Below are 17,028 nucleotides of genomic sequence, written 5' to 3'. Positions count from 1 at the left end.
GTGCCATACTCTCCTGCCCTATGTTCCCTGTGTGTGTGTGCTCCATACTCTCCTGCCCTATGTACCCTGTGTGTTCCAAACTATGCCTGTCCCATGCTCATTGTGTGTATCATACTCTGCTCTAGGCTCCCTGTGTGTGCCCTACTCTGCCTGCCATATGCTCCCTGTGTGTGCCCTACTCTGCCTGCCATATGCTCCCTGTGTGTGCCATACTCTGCCTGCCCTATGCTCCCTGTGTGTGCCATACTCTGCCTGTCCTATGCTCCCTGTGGGATGTGAGCCTGGTAGGGTTTGTTCTGGCTGTTATTAGCATTTGGAAATTGTTGTTAGGGGCCCCTAAGATGTTTAATCATGTGCTGGAGGTTGCTTTGTTTTCCACAGGGGAGGAGGAGGCATATAGATTTAAGTGTGTGTTTTAATATGACTTACATTTTTCACATATGAGTGATAAGTGATATCCCTTCCGTGAGCACTAACCATTTGGTTTTTTGGTGTGCTACCACCATTAATGTGGACATGGCCTTGTGGTAACATGGGTTTGATTTAAAGTGGGTGTGGTTTAAAAACAGGGAGTGGTCAACACTGGCTTCCATTATCGGCTCTCCACCAGGTAGGCCAGAAAAATTCTGGCCCTCTGTACCACAGAAGTTGGACAGCACTGTCCTACATGAATTTCCAGCAATGGGACTACTAGTTATTGGGCCCCGTAGCAACATCATTTGGCACCTAAACTCTGGAAACAAGACATTTTCCACAAACATATATTGCAGCAGCTTATCGGTCCCAGTCAGTGTTGGACTATTTCATGGTCATTCCCTACTTCTTAATGGGAACAAAGAGGCTTAAAAATGGAAGAATAGAGTATAGTATGTAGAGAAAAGAGACTAGGAGAATAAAGAGGTTGAGTGAGGAGAGGAGGTATAATAGTTTGGAAAGTCGGCCCTCAGCCTAAGGTTTTCTGGTGGGCCCTTGACATCCCAGTCCGACACTGGTCCCAGTTGCAGGGTCTGGTTCCTCTATCAATAAATAAAGTAACGTCATTCCCAGATCTTTGGAAAAGCCATAAAGGCTTTGCCCTAGGGTGCCACAATTTTAAGGACAGAATGCCACTCCGCCAGCAGCATTTTGGGGTTTTTTTCAGGGAGCACTGGGGAATGGGCAAGCAGGAAATTTTACAGTTTTTTAAATCTCCCCAAAGTTTTACAGTTCTTTAAAATGGCCCAAAGTTTTTGACGATGGGCCTGCTCGCACTGGCAAAATATTTTCGAACAGCGTTAGTGTCTTAAAGCTGTGGTTCACCTTTGCGTTGCCTTTAAGTATGTTAAATGGCCAGTTTCTAAAAAAAAATTTCATTGGTCTTCATTATTTATTTATTTTTTATAGTTTTTTAATTATTTGTCTTTTTCTTCTTACTTGTTCCAGCTTTCAAATAGGGGTCACTGACCCCATCTAAAAAAACAAATGCTCTGTAAAGCTACACATTTATTGTTACTGCTACTTTTTATTACTCATCTTTCTATTCAGATCCTCTCCTATTCAGGGGTGTAACTATAGAGGAAGCAGACCCTGCGGCTGCAGGGAGGCCCAGGAGATATAGGGGCCCCATGAGGCCCTAGTTCATATACAGTTTCAATAAATATTGTTAAAACTAGGTATGCACCGAATCCAGGATTCTGTCTTTTTCAGCAGGATTCGGATTCGGCCGAATCCTTCTGCCTGACCGAACTGAATCCGAATTGCATATGCAAATTAGGGGTGGGGAGGGAAACTTTTTGTCACAAGCAAGGAAGTAAAAAATGTTTTCCCCTTCCCACCACTAATTTGCATATGCAAATTCAGATTCGGTATTCAGCCTAATCTTTCGCGATGGATTCGGGGGTTTGGTCGAGTCCAAAATAGTGGATTCGGTGCATCCCTAGTTAAAACATAATCTCTAAACGTTTTGGGGGCCTGAAAAATAATTTGCTATTTATTTTCCAGTCTCTTATTCAAATCAGTGCATGGTTGCTAGGGCAATTTAGATCCTAGCAGCCACATTGCTGAAATTGCAAACTGGAAAGCTGCTGAATAAAAAGCTAAATAACTCAAAAACCACAAATAATAAAAAAAAAATGAAAACCAACTTCAAATGGTCTCAGAATATCACTCTGTACATCATACTAAAAGTTAATTTAAAGGTGAACACCCCCTTTAAATGTCAACCAAACATGTTAAAGGTAAAAGACACATCCCTATTGTCCAGCCCAATTCAGGGGCAGATGCCCTGACGCTATAATAATAGTAATAAGTGGGGTGAGTAACAAATAAATGTCAGGAATAATGATACTGTTAGATTGTACTGCACATTGACGTTTATGGGAATAATGTGTATTTTGTGGAAACTCCGAGTAAAGAGAAATCAGTTAGAAATGAGCAGCAGAGAGGGGTCGGTGCAAGAACACACTGGGTGCCCTACGGGCTGTATCGTCGGCAGTGACAGGAGTCGGACGCGGCGCTGGGGAACTCAGGGGTCGGGGAGCCGGGGAGGAGAGAGGTGCGGGGCCGGCGGTGCTGGGAGGGGAGGAGGAGAGGGAAGGCGGAGGCACAGCAGCGGGCGGAGCTGTTCGTTTCTCCCGACAGAGCCCGAGCTCCCGCAGGCCGGGGATCCGTTCTCTTGTACCCGGGGCCGCCATGGCTCTGAGGGAGCTGAAAGTCTGTCTGCTGGGGGTGAGTGGCATTGTGGGTAGGGGCACATCAGTGTGCGTGACAGATAGTGGTGGTCACTGAGTAGGGGCCTTGGGTATGTGCTTGATGGTGTAGCAGTAACGGGTAGGGATTATTGGGTTGGGCCCCTGAATGAGTGATCATAATGAGATGACTGCTGGGAGCCTGGTGCTGAGTGGGCTTCTAGCTTGGAGTTTTGGAGTGATTGCTGGTGCTGAGTGGGCTTCTAGCTTGGAGTTTTGGAGTGTTTGCTGAGTGGGCTTCTAGCTTGCAGTTTTGGAGTGATTGCTAAGGCTGAGTGGGCTTCTAGCTTGGAGTTTTGAAGTGATTGCTGAGGCTGAGTGGGCTTCTAGCTTGGAGTTTTGGAGTGATTGCTGAGTGGGCTTCTAGCTTTGAGTTTTGGAGTGATTGCTAAGGATGAGTGGGCTTCTAGCTTGGAGTTTTGGAGTGATTGCTGAGGCTGAGTGGGCTTCTAGCTTGGAGTTTTGGAGTGATGGCTGGGGCTGAGTTGGCACATGGGTAGAGTGCTGGTGGGTGGGTACTTGGCTGTAAGTTTTGGTTAATTGCATTGTTTCTAAAGTGTGTGTGTCTCCTGAGTGTATTGGTGAGTAGTGTAGCTGCCTCCTGTGTTTGCCTAACTGCCCCCCTGAGTGTGCCAAACGTTCTCCCTGGCTGTGCCTAGCTGCTACCCCCAGGCATTATTCATGTATGTGACTGCCAGCTTGCTGCCCTCAGTGTGTGAGTGCACTTTATGACAGTGCTTCCATGTGTGAGGATGAAGATGCCCTCTGAGTGTGACAGAAGACTTTATAGTGTTTCTTTTATCAGACACATATACCCTCCAAAAATGAATTGTCCTTTAGGCATGTGTGCCAACTAATGTTTACTCCTGATTAGGGTGAGCAGTGGTTTATCTGAGGGTGCCCAGAGCTTTGACCATAGACAGTTCTAGAGTGCACACTTATAGGGACATCTGGTTGGCTTACTCTGGCCAAAGGTTTATTTGCCGGGGTTATGGCTATCAGGACACAGGCGATTGTTAGTTTAAAGGGTGTCACTCCCTAAGCACTTGCACATTGGACTTTACTTGTGTGTGGGCCAGGTGGGAACTGAGTTTGCCCTTAATTGTATTGGGAGGGAAGGTAGCACTCATGGGAAGTAGCAGTGATACCTAGGTAATGCCTAACCAGGAACAGCTACAATTCTTCCCCAGCCTCCCACTTCTCACCAGCACTGAGGTTGATGGTTACACAATAGCTCATATCCTTATTCCCAACGGCTGGGGGGCATTTGTACCAACGCTGCAGGACTATACAAACATGTTTGGGACTCCCCTTTCTCTGTACTCCCCTTTCTGTGCTGTTTGTTAATAGGCTATGGCATATATACTGATGTGTTGTATTAGGCCACTGATCATATTATTGATTTATTCAGAAAGTTTGAGTTGAGTGTAAGCTTTCCTGCTCAGTAATGAGTCTCATATCTCTGGGTACAGTCACAGCAGTCACTGTGATATCAATCAGCTTTGACCCCACTCGTATTTATCTAACAGCCTGGGTAAGGTCAGTGACATGGCACTCATAAGGAATGGGACAAAATATTAACTTTGGGAGGCTGTCTATTACCCATTGGCAATTGTAACGTGTCTTTGTGCCTTTCTGCTCATTCTGTGGTTTTGCTTCCATCATTTCCTTGTCAGGAGTTCATCATTTTGTTGATTCAGGTTTATAACGAGTGTCAGTTGGCTGGTTTGCATAAATATAATTACTGATTCCTCATCGAGAGTGTTTTCTCTTTGCTATGTTGTTTTCATTATCGGCGTATACACCCCTTGCTGTTTATTTGATTTCTCACTTTCCTATACAGATCATACATTGGGCTGCTGAGTTCTTTGTCTGTGGTTAGAGTCAGGTTAAAACCTCTATGTTTGTTTGGCCTATTTGCACAGAACCAGTATTGGTCCCTGATTCACTGCAGGGAAGGTTCTGGACAGCTAGAGCAAACGTATAGAAACGGATCCACCAACCAGTATTTGCAGTCGGCTGTTTCTATAAGTTTGCTGTTGCTAAGGGACCCGGCCGGGTCAACAGAGGGCCAGCACCTCCAGCACAGTGGAAGTGAACTAATGGTTCTGGACAGTTAGTCCAGACAGATAGGGGTTAACACAATGCTTCTCAAGTTTTCCCTGGATCTATAAAGCTTAATAGTTTAATAAAATTTGTGCATGTTTAGCAGCCCTTGGCCATTACTTCTTCTGCACCTTAAAGGGGTTGTTCACTTTTAAATTCACTTTTAGGGGCAGATTTATTAAGGTTTGAATTTTCAATTCGAGTTGGATTTTTGGTCAAAACGCCCAAATTCGAGTTCAGAATAATCCAAATTCAAGATTTATCATACCTTGACCCTGGAAACAACTCAAATTCAACTATTCGTAATCTAAAACCTGCCGAGTTAAAGTATTAGTCTATGGCAGAAGTCCAGTGACCCATTTGAAGATGTTAATAGCCTTCCTGACATTCGAGTTTTTTTCATAGAAAAAACTCAATTTGACTTTAGTCTAATTTGATTCAAATTTTCAGGTCGGTAATATTCGTTCGAGTTTTAGACGTTCAAGTTTTAGATCACCTCCCATTCGAGTTGTGAGTATATTCGAATTTATTGGAGTGAAAAAAAATTCACAAATTCAAAATAAATCTGCCCCTTAGTATGAAGTAATGAGTGATATTTTGAGGCAGTTTGCATTTGGGTTTCATTTGTTATTATTTGTGGATGTTGAGTTATTTAGCTTTCTATTCAGCAGCTCCCCATGTGGTTGCTAGGGTCCAAACTACCGTAGCAAACATGCATTGATTTGAAGAAGAGACTGGATTATGAATAGGAGAGGGCCTGAATAGAAAGACAAACAACAAAAAGTAGCAATAGCAATACATTTGTAGCCTTACACAGCATTTATTTTTAGATGGGGTCAGTGACCCCCCATTTAAAAGCTGAACCAATTGAAAAGTTGCTTAGAATTGACCATTCCGTAACATACTTAAAGATGAACCACCCCTTTAATGTTTACTTTGTCTCCTCTGCAGGATACCGGCGTAGGCAAGTCCAGCATTGTATGGAGATTTGTAGAAGACAGTTTTGACCCGAATATTAATCCGACCATTGGGTAAGGAAAGCATCCTGGCAGCTCCGGATTTCTATCCCGGGCGCCCTGCGGCCTCGGGGTCCTAGCACCTGCTATCGGCGCACTCAATTTCCCCGCGCGATTGTGGGTATCTGTCATAGCACTGGGGAATGCTGCGTTCCCCATACATTTCAGGATGCGGCTGGGCCGCATGCTGCCCATTAAATTTTGCCACCCTAGGCCCGGGCCTTTGTGCCTCACCACAAATCTGGGCCTGCATCCTGGCATGGGAACAGTGGCATAACTAGATATACTGGGTAGGGTCCTGCAGCGGGTCGGGTACCTGCAGGTTACCCACAAAAACTAGAAGTTTTGGGAGCGGGTATAGACACAGGCTGACAGGGTCGCGGGTCTTCTCAATATCGAGTTTTACTCTCTTTTTTCTGATCCCGCCTAATTCTAATGATGTCACTTCCGGTTTACAATGACAGCACTTCCTGTTTCTTGATGGTCAGCGGATCGGGTTACGGATAAGGTACTTGCGGGACGGGTTCGGGTTTAACATATTGGTTCCGCACAGAACTCTAATACTGGGACCCACAGTAAATTAATTTTAGGGCCCACAACATAACCAGAGGTTGTCCCTTTTATACCAGAATATGTTGAAATTGCTTATTATGTAGGGCTATACCTCCTGGTTCCCCTCTGCAGCTGCAGGTTCTGCTTCCTCTGTAGTTACGCCCCTGCATGGAAGGTCAAAATTAAAAAGTTTCCTCTGCAGCCACCCCGCCCCCTAATATTTCTCTGATGAGAGTAGTGGAATCCACTGTGCATTCATTTCATGTTAGAATCACTTCCCTCCTGGTTATTCTAGCAGGTATGGAAAATTCTTTTCTCTGCCCTACACTAGCACTGGGTTATTACACTTTTATGTGATTCATCATTTCATGGGATAGAAGTGAGCAAGTGTGCAAGCCAGCTAATAATAGAATTGTCTGTGGTGTGTTAGTCATTAGGTAGGAGGCAGTTTAGCAAACAGGCTTGCCTTGCACATATCCATTAATTATAGTTTTATCTGTCTAAATCAGCAGCCCTTGATGCCACTGCTGCTGTCCATGGTGAAAAACCTGGAATTAAATAAAATATGTCTTCAAAAAATGTTTCCTTCCCTGACTGTTTTCTTATATAGGGTATATCTTTATTTTTAGGGCTAGTCCACACGAGGAGATTCAGGGAGATTTTGTCGCCTGGCGACTAATCGCCTCGTCTTTTGAGCGACTATCTCCCCAAACTGCCTCAGCGTTTTTCCCCATAGGCTACAATGAAAAGTCGCCTGCGCTAATGCACACACGGCGATGCGTTTTCTATAGTCGCCTGAAATTGTCTCACTGAAGCAACTTTGGGCAACTATTGAAAATGCATCGCTGCGTGTGCATTAGCGCAGGCGACTTTTCATTGTAGCCTATGGGGGAAAACGCTGAGGCAGTTCAGTTCAAAAGACGAGGCGATTAATCGACCAGGCGACAAAATCTCTCCGAATCTCCTCGTGTGGCCTTACCCTAAAGGAATTGTTCAGTTCAAAAATAAAAACTGGGTAAATAGATAGGCTGTGCAAAATAAAAAATGTTTCTAATACAGTTAGTTAGGCAAAAATATAATGTATAAAGGCTGGAGTGACTGGATGTCTAACATAATAGCCAGAATACTACTTTGCAGCTCTTTTGGTTTCCACTGATTGGTTACCAGGCAGTAACCAATCAGTTACCGAGGGAGGGGCACATGGGTCATAACTGTTGTATTAGAACACCTAAATATTGTTATGCACATGGATCCCGTCCTGGTAGCTATAGATGCAGAGGATCAATACACAGCCTGCAGGATCATTAGCATCTAGTGTTAAAGGAGAACTAAACCCTAAAAATGAATGTGGTTAAAAATGCCATATCCTATATAATAAAGTTGAATTGTCTCTGCGTCCAGTCCCTGTGTCCATGGGATTGCGCTACTGCGCTACTGCGAATTTGTTCTAGCGCCCGTTAATTTAACGGGCTTAATGTCTAGTTTTATATAATGACCTTATTGCACCAGCATAAAGCTTCAGCTTGTCAATAGCAGCAATGATCCAGGACTTCAAACTTGTCACAGGGGGTCATCATCTTGGAAAGTGTCTGTGACACTCACATGCTCAGTGGGCTCTGAGCAGCTGTTGAGAAGCTAAGCTGCTTCTCGTAAATATTTAATAAATCTGTCTAACAATCTGTATTATTATTATTTCCTTAGCTTTACATGTGCTGTGAGTTATTGATTTATATCAAGATCATTTTTAGGCTTTAGGCCCCAATAGCAGCCATTGTTGTAGCCATAATCAATCTCTTTAAGTCTTTATTTAAATGTCTTTTGTTCCGGCAATATTGTCTTGCATCTGTCATGAATATCTAAAAGGCAGATTATTGGTTTCTAGTGATGATCTCTTTTATTTACAGCGCATCGTTCATGACCAAGACCGTGCCACATCAGAACGAACTCCATAAATTCCTCATTTGGGACACTGCTGGTCAGGAGCGTGTAAGTTTGTCTGTCTTGGTGAATTTCAGGGTTATTGGCAAAGATCTACTACAGGGCTGGGAAAGCAGAAAGCTCACAATTTGGAATTGCACACCTTCCTGATATAGGTCATTGGTTGGGCAGCTTACACCAAATGTCACCCAAACTTCATGTTGGGCCTAATTAACTCATAACAAGGTTACAGATGCAGTATATAGAAACATTGGGGTAACAGTCATCCTGCTATAGTTCCAGGGATATTCAGGGCATAAATAAGCACTCACCCCAAATCTCACCATAGCTGGCCTTCAGACTGGGCCCCCTTAGCTCATAACAAGGTTACAGATATATAGAAACATTGGGGTAACCGTCACCCTGCTATAGTTCCAGGGGTAACCAGGGCACAAATAACACTCACCCCAAATCTAACCCCCTAACTGGCCTTCAGTCTTGGCCCCCTTAGCTCATAACAAGGTTACAGATATATAGAAACAGTGGGGTATCAGTCACCCTGCTATAGTTCCAGGGGTACCCAGGGCACAAATAGCACTAACCCCAAATCTAACCCCCTAACTGGCCTTCAGTCTTTGCCCCCTTAGCTCATAACAAGGTTACAGATATATAGAAACATTGGGGTAACAGTCGCTCTGCTATAGTTCCAGGGGTACCCATAATCACTCACCCTAAATCTCCCCCTAACTGGCCTTTAGGCTGGGCCCCCTTAGCTCATGGCAAGGTTACAGATATATAGAATAAGACTAGGCCCCCATTGCTCATATTGCTGATACAAGGGAAACCATACAACAACTCCCACTGATATGTGTAAAAACAAATGTACGAAGAAGAAATGTTCTGTAATCACCACTTTGCTTTGTAGAGGAAGATGTTACATGAAGCATCTCATTACAATAGCTTTTTAAGCTGTAGTGCACAAAGCAACCTCTCTACTTACTGATTTCTATTGATAGACATTCCAGTCTTCGAGTGTAAGGGCTATTCCACACGGGGAGATAGCCACGCGTTTGCGGTCGCGGCGACAAAGCGCCGCACCAGTCGCCGCGACCGGCGCAGGCGACAGTTTTGTATGGGCGCCTATGTAAAAACGCCTGTGCTAACCACACGAGGCGATGCGCTTTTCAACAGTCGCCTGAAAATGCCTCGCCAAGCTTTTTCAGGCGACTGTTGAAAAGCGCATCGCCTCGTGTGGTTAGCACAGGCGTTTTTACATAGGCGCCCATACAAACCTGTCGCCTGCGCCGGTCGCGGCGACTGGCGCGGCGCTTTGTCGCCGCAAACGCGTGCCTATCTCCCCGTGTGGACTAGCCCTAAATGCTCGGTATATCCTCAACCAGATGCTCATTGTTGCCCTGAGTATTGTTATTTCATCCTGTTCTAAATGGCACAAGAAAGGCGTAGAAGGGAGGAGCCAATAAAGTTGTGCTGTCTCTACGTAGAAGTTTCCATGACTGCCTTTCAGATACCATGGAACCGGTTCCTCTGTGTGCTGTACAGGATTTGTAATGTCATTTAGAGTTATTTAGAGTCACTCTCTTGTCTCCTATGGGCCCCTTTCCACTCTAGGACTATTGGTTTTACTATTACACAGCATTGCATCTTTAAATTTGCCATGGTGGAACGTTGATATTGATTGTTCAGTGTTGCTTGTACTGCCAGGGGTAATACGCTTCTCATATGCCTGCAGACAGATACACTCACAAAGCTGCCTGCAATAACATGTTTGTATTAAAAGGGGTTGTTCACCTTTGCGTTAACTTTAAGTATGATGTAGGGAGTTATATTCTGAGACAATTTACAGTTGGTTATCATTTTATTTATTATTTTTTGCGTTATTTAGCTTTTTATTCAGCAGCTCTCCAGTTTGCAGTATCAGCAATCTGGTTGCTAGGATCCAAATTACTCTAGCAACCATACATTCATTTGAATAAGGGATATGAATAGGAGGTGGGCTAAAAAGGACGATGAGTAATAAAAAGTAGCAATAACAGTACACGTGTAGCCTTATACAGCATTTATTTTTAGCTGGGGTCAGTGACCCTCATTTGAAAGCTGGGAAGAGTCAGAAGAAGAAAGAAGGCAAATAATCCAAAAACTATAAAAATAAATAAATAATGAAGACCAATGGAAATTAGAATTAGATATTCTATAACATACTAAAAGTTAAGATGAGCCATCCCTTTAAAGGACAAAGAAAGGCTTCTTTTCTAAAGGTGGCCATACACGGAGAGATCCGCTCGTTTGGCGATGTCGCCAAACGAGAGTATCTCTCCCCGATATGCCCACCTTGAGGTGGGCAATATCGGGCTGATCCGATCATGGGCCCTAGGGCCCAACGATCGGATCCTAACGAATAGTAATGAGCGGTTGGATCCGACTTTTGGCCAGATCTCGATCAGTAAAGCCCGTCAGGGGGGCCCATGCATGGGCCAATAAGCTGCCGACACGGTCTGTCGGCAACTTTTATCGGCCCGTGTATGGCCACCTTAAGTCACATTATATTAAAGAGGCCCCTTGTGTTTACCTGATCCCTGGATTGTGTTTTTAAAATCTATCTCTTTTCTCCCATGGTGCCCTCTCCCAAGTTAACTCGCTCTCCCCTTTGTAGCGGTCACCTTTTTATTTTTGTATAGACAAAATCCAGAAGCACGCATAAAATATTGCTCAGTGAAATGGCGATTTATTTAGCCTGTAAGCTAAAAAGGCAACGTTTTGGGCCCCTCCGGGCCCTTTATTAAGCTTGATAAAGGGCCCAGTTGGTCCCGAAAGGTGTCACATGACTCACTGAAATAAAGAAGAGAAGCAGGAGAATTAGAGCAAGTGTATAAAATCCTTCAAGGCATTTGTGGCCAGTAAAGCTAACAGTCTGTATCTTAAAGGGTTGAAGGGTGAGTTAGTCAATCATGTTTGGTTTTGTTTGATCCTAGTTCCGTGCATTGGCCCCAATGTACTACAGAGGTTCTACAGCAGCCATCATTGTGTATGATATAACGAAAGAGGTAAGAGCTCCCAGCATAGCAGATAACTGGGTTTGTTTTCCTTTATACATACATGAAATGGTTTAAGTGTATATAAACAGAACTTTATTTTACTAAAAAGACATAACCCTAATATTATTAATACTAGCCTATCTGATAACATTTTCTATACTGAAGGTTAAACGACAGATAAAGAATGTATACATTTGGAAATTTTCAATTAGTTTCCATTATTTATTTTTTACTGTTTTTCCAAAATCTTAAGTTTAAAGGTGAATGTTCCTGTCTGTGGTGTTTGAGTCTGGCAGGTCAGTAATTCAGATTCGGAACTGTTACAATTTCTAAACATTTAGTTGATACATTTCTCAGCAGCATCTCTGGAATATTAGCAACTATTGTATCAATTCTAGCAGCTGCCTGTAATGAAACCCAGAGACTCTGCTCAGCAGGGGCAAAGATAAGAAATGTATCAACTAAATGTATCAATTTAGAACAGTTTACAGGGTCGGCGACCCCCCCTCCCAGAGCTGCTTTAAAGGTGAAAAAAGACACTTTACATACTTTAATAGTAGAAAAACTGTGACACATATAAAATAGAAAGTAATTTGAAAAAGTCGTTATTTCTGGTGATCTATCGGTAAACAACTAGTTGTTTGAACCCCTTTAAGGGTCAGGGCACACAGGGAGATTAGTCGCTCGGCAGCAAATTTCCTCTTATTCGGGGCGACTAATCTCCCCAAACTGTCTCCCCTGCCTTCCCGACGGCTAAAATGCAAATCGCCGGCAGGATGGCACTTGGCACGATTAGTTTTCCGAATTCGCCCAAAGTTTCCTGATAAGGAAAATGCAGGCGACTTCGGAAAACAAATCGATCTGAGTGGCATCCTGCTGACAATTTAGATTTTAGCCGGCAGAGGAAGGCAGTTCGGGGAGATTAGTCGCCCCTGAAGAAGAGGAGATTTGTCACAGGGCAACTAACCTCCCGAATCTGCCTCTGTGCCCTGACCCTTGAAATAGATATTTTGGGGATGAGAATGTAACTTCTGTCATCAATTTTTCACAGGAAACCTTCTCAACATTAAAGAACTGGGTGAAGGAGCTGCGGCAGCACGGACCGCCCAACATTGTGGTTGCAATAGCAGGAAACAAGTGTGACCTCAACGATGTCAGGTACTGGCCCGGAGTTACTGACCCACAGGAGATTGGAGGATGTGTTTGCTCAGTTGGTTAGCAACTGACCTAGAAACAGAACTTTTGGCTTGGTGCAGTTTATTAAATTTAATCTTACACCTTTATCCGAAAAATGACAATACAGGTATTGAACTTTTTATCTAGAATGCTCGGAACCTGCGGAAATTTTCCTGTAATTTACTTAAGTCTACAAGAAAATAATGTAAACATTACATAAAACCCAATAGGTTGGTTTTGCTTCCAATAAGGATTACTTATAGCTTTGGATCACGTACAAGCTACTGTTTTATTATTACAGAGAAAAAGGAAATCATTTTTAACATTTTGGATTATTTTGCTTAAATTGAGTCTATGGGAGATGATTTTTATGTAATTCGGAGCTTTCTGGATAATGGGTTTCCTGATAACTGATCCCATACCTGTAATGAGAAAACATGAATACTATGGCTCAAAGCTACACAAAGGCCTCTCAGGCCAGCAGGTCCGTAAGTAACTGATACAACCATATGACTTAAATTTACTTATTGCCCCACTTTTAGGGAGGTTTTGGAAAAAGAGGCAAAAGACTATGCTGACTCCATCAACGCAGTATTCGTGGAAACCAGTGCGAAGAACGCCATTAACATTAATGAGCTGTTTATAGAAATAAGTAAGTGCTAATCCCTATGACTTTAGCCCCTGGGTTGTTTTTAGGTCACCTGTTTGCTAGTGGGACGTCTCTTTCTAGTGATGGTAGGGTTTCCCCCCGGCTGGTATCTCGCCGGTCTTGCCAGTAAAATACAAGCCAAGGTCGTGGCTGTTATAACTAATTTACTGGCAATGTAATAACCAATCAATCCGCCTCAGCCTACCTCCGATCTGCCCCTTTCTGGCACTCATATCCCCTATAATTACTAAACCCCAGCCGATTTTACACTTCCTGTCAGAATCCAGCCCCTCGACGGCTTGGCTCCACCCATAGCTGCCTGGTAGATCTAAGAACAGCACTCAATAGTAAAAATCCAGGTCCAACTGCGACACCTTCAGTTACATTGAGTAGGAGAAATAATAGCCTGTTGCACCCTAAACTGCTGGCTCTTTCTGAAAGCACATGACCAGGCAAAATGACCAGAGATGGTGCCTACACATCAATATTACAACTTGCTGGTCCAGGAATGATATTTTTTTATTGTAGAGTGAATTATTTGCATTGTAAACAGCGTAATTTAGAAATAAAAACTACACCATAAAAATCGTGACAGAATCTCTTTAAGGCTGCAGACAGATGAGAAGATTAGTTGTCCTTAGGGTTGCCACCTTTTAAAAAAAAAAAATTACCGGCCAGTGGCGGGGGTGGGAACTAAAGCGGCGGACGTGACGCAAAAAGGGATGCGGCTGCCGGCAATTAATCTCATCTGGCAGGGCTCCAAATGCTTTCCCACCGGCAATAACGTGAATCGCCACTGGGGAAACATATGAGTCGCTGCAGCTTTCCGTAGTCGCCCTAAGTTTCTTCGCAAGGCAACGTTGGAAAGTCAAAGTAACTTGTATGTTTTCCCACCTGTGATTCACTTTGCTTCTGGTGGGAAAGCATTCGGAGGAGATTAGTCGCCTGCACTTTCTCATCTGTCAACCCCTAATGAAAGGGAATAACTCTTGAAACAGTTGTAAGTTTATATAGTTTATTATATCATTATTAATAATAATAATAATATCAACATACCTCAACCCACTTACTAGGGTTTCTGGTTCTTTTGAGCAAGCAGACAATAAATCCACACCAATGAGCGACGTATAGTAAAGTGATATATTGTAAAATAAATCAATTGATTGTTCTACATAAATTATTACACTTAGACTAAACAATAATTACAATATTTACAGTTGCACATTACACAAGTCTACATTGTTGTTACCAAAAAGGCAGGGGAATAGAGTTCAGCTTCATCTCTGCCTTCCCCTCTGGTCTTCATGCCTCACATGTTGTCTTGTCCCAGGCTCCTCGGGCTTCTCCAGCTCTCTAGCTGCCTCCTCTCAGCTGCCCCCCCTTGTCTTCTGTCCAGCGTTCTTTTATTCTGGGGTTCTCACCTGCCCCCACAGAAACCCTCCCAACTGCCAAGATTCTGTTATATACCCCCAACTTGCCTACATCCTGTTAAGCAAGTTTTCTCGCATACAAAATCAGTTTTATGGTCCCCACAGCAGACATAGGCCTTAGTAGTCACAGGAAAACCTTTGCTATGATAATCAGGGCTTCATGTAAGTTCCCTGAACAACAACTTTCATATTAAATAACAAAATCAAGATGGCAGTTTCTTACACAGTGTGCCAAATGTCAAGTTCTCCTCCGATGTGCCTTGCTTGCATCTTTACATGTCTGTTTATCAGCTGACTTCTGCTTTATAGTTTCAAGAGTCACAACAAGCAATGGCAAGTAATCCTTAGAATGTAAATTTATTATTAAATTAAATGTTCTGTGCATGTATCTAGTACGTGACCATTTTCTCTGTTTGTTATGCTACAATCTGTGCCTCTGCAGGTAAAAGGATCCCCTCAGCCAACGCTGGTGCCACTTCTGGAAAAGGTTTCAAGCTAAGGAGACAGTCGTCAGAAGTCGAGCGCCGATGCTGCTGACATTAAGGACTGGTGCTTATTCACATGAGAGACAGGACTGTTGGTTTTTATGCCAAGCAGTGCCAGCCGTCCCTATCTCCCAATATGTATACCCAGCTTGCAGCACAATAAGGGAAACCACGGTGTGTATATGCCTCTACCTTTATTATCTAAAGGGAAAACACCTTTCTGTTTGTGCCACGGAGTGTGCCGTCCATTTAAGGATTCATCTTTTTAATAGCTCTTCTGTATGATAATACATCTAAACGTCCCCATTGACTAACAGCGGAGTGTTGGGGAATCCAACATTTTTTATGGATTTTGTGATTGACTTTATCATTCTACATTTTGTATCCATTTCTCAGTCATTTTACCTTCACCGGGAAAATGCAGGACCCCCTGTCGGCTCTTTCGTAAGGTTTGGTACCAATATCCAGTTGCCCGTTCTCAGTACAAAACCTGCCTACTCATAAGCATGCTTCTCTTCAGTTGGATTGGGGGAAATACTTCTGCTTATTGATGCCACTGGATAACTGGGAATTGCAGTTCCACATCAGATGGAGGACCAAATGGACTGAAATAGTTTAAAGGGTAACTATCGCGAAAATTTAAATTTAAAATAAGCTTCAGCACACTGAAATAAGAAGTTTTTTAAATATAATCAATTAAAAATTCGAGACCATTTCTGAAATAATCAAGTTTATCTTCACTATCCCTCTCTCTGTATCTGTTTTTCTTCATTCTCTCTTCATGCAGGAGTCGGGTGTCAATAATCAGTGACAGTTAGATATAATATATCTTATAGGAGGGCTCCTTTTGCCTAGAAAATGTATCGGCGCTCACTCTATTAAAATCACCAGACTTCATGTCTCTCTACATGCAGGATTTGTGCAAAAGGCCGTTATTTTGTTAGATTTTTGTTTGTACTGGAATCAGATATTTCAGTGAGCTCTAAAATATCTGCTAGGAAAGTAAGCCCCCTATAAGATATATTGGATCTAACGGTTAATGACACCCAAATCTGACACCCAAATGTTGCAAGAAGACAGAATGAAGAGAAACAGATGCTGAGAGAGGAATAGTGAAGCTAAACTTGATTATTTCAGAATATTTAATTGATTGTATTTAGAAAGTTTCTTGTTTCAGTATGATGAAGCTTATATGAAATTTTAATTTTCGCGGCATATTTTAGGGCAACAATTCCTAGTCCAGAAGTGAAACACAGAACAATACTGATTATTCATCAATTAGTCTTAAATGTATTAAACCCTGTTATTTGGGGGTCTAAATTATTTTCTTAGCATTCACTTTTAACTTCTCTTTATGTATTAACCCTGTGCCTTCTGGTGAGCAGGTCATCCTTTTTTTTCTGCTATTTATAACTTATAAACTGCCCTATGGTTTTGCACAGCTTGTATAAGCATTAGAATTCCATGGAGGCCAGGATCGTTACACTGATCCCATTGGCAGTTTATTTATAATCCCTGGGTGTGTGGGGTTATTAGATAAGTCCAGATGCCCAGTGTTGTTATGTTGTTGCACAAAGTGTAAAATTCAGTAGGGCAGATACAGTCACTAATTTAGCTTTGTACAGGTAAATGGATTTTGTACAATAAATAAAAATGAAAACTCGCCAAGGGCTGCTGTCCTGTAAGTATATCAGTCATTGGACTCTTCTTATGACATTCCAGCTCTCATAAGACCCTGTTGGTGCATCTCACACGGGCAGGCACAGGATATAAGTAGACAACTGGTCTGCCGTTTTTTTCTAGGTTGATCCAAACATTCTGATCATAATACCCAATCCCCAACTAAGGAGTATATTTATCAAAGAGTGAAGATAGAGATCGACACTCTAGAGTGAAATTCCGCCACTCTCCATTTATT

General features: G+C 42.8%; 1 protein-coding gene across 1 annotated transcript; it reads left to right on the top strand.

Moving 5' to 3' along the window:
* The first annotated feature begins 2,598 nt into the window (after positions 1-2,598).
* rab22a.L (RAB22A, member RAS oncogene family L homeolog) lies at positions 2,599-16,780 on the top strand. The gene is given in 7 exon segments (NM_001097002.1): positions 2,599-2,706; positions 5,784-5,863; positions 8,305-8,386; positions 11,308-11,379; positions 12,422-12,528; positions 13,089-13,198; positions 15,068-16,780. Coding segments are annotated over 7 exon segments (582 nt in total). The 5' UTR covers positions 2,599-2,670; the 3' UTR covers positions 15,163-16,780.
* Positions 16,781-17,028: the final 248 nt, after the last annotated feature.

The sequence above is a fragment of the Xenopus laevis genome, chromosome 9_10L (genome assembly GCF_017654675.1).
Source record: "Xenopus laevis strain J_2021 chromosome 9_10L, Xenopus_laevis_v10.1, whole genome shotgun sequence".
Lineage (NCBI taxonomy): Eukaryota > Metazoa > Chordata > Amphibia > Anura > Pipidae > Xenopus > Xenopus laevis.
Note: the sequence above shows the minus strand (reverse complement) of the source record. Positions and strands in the feature narration are given on the sequence as shown.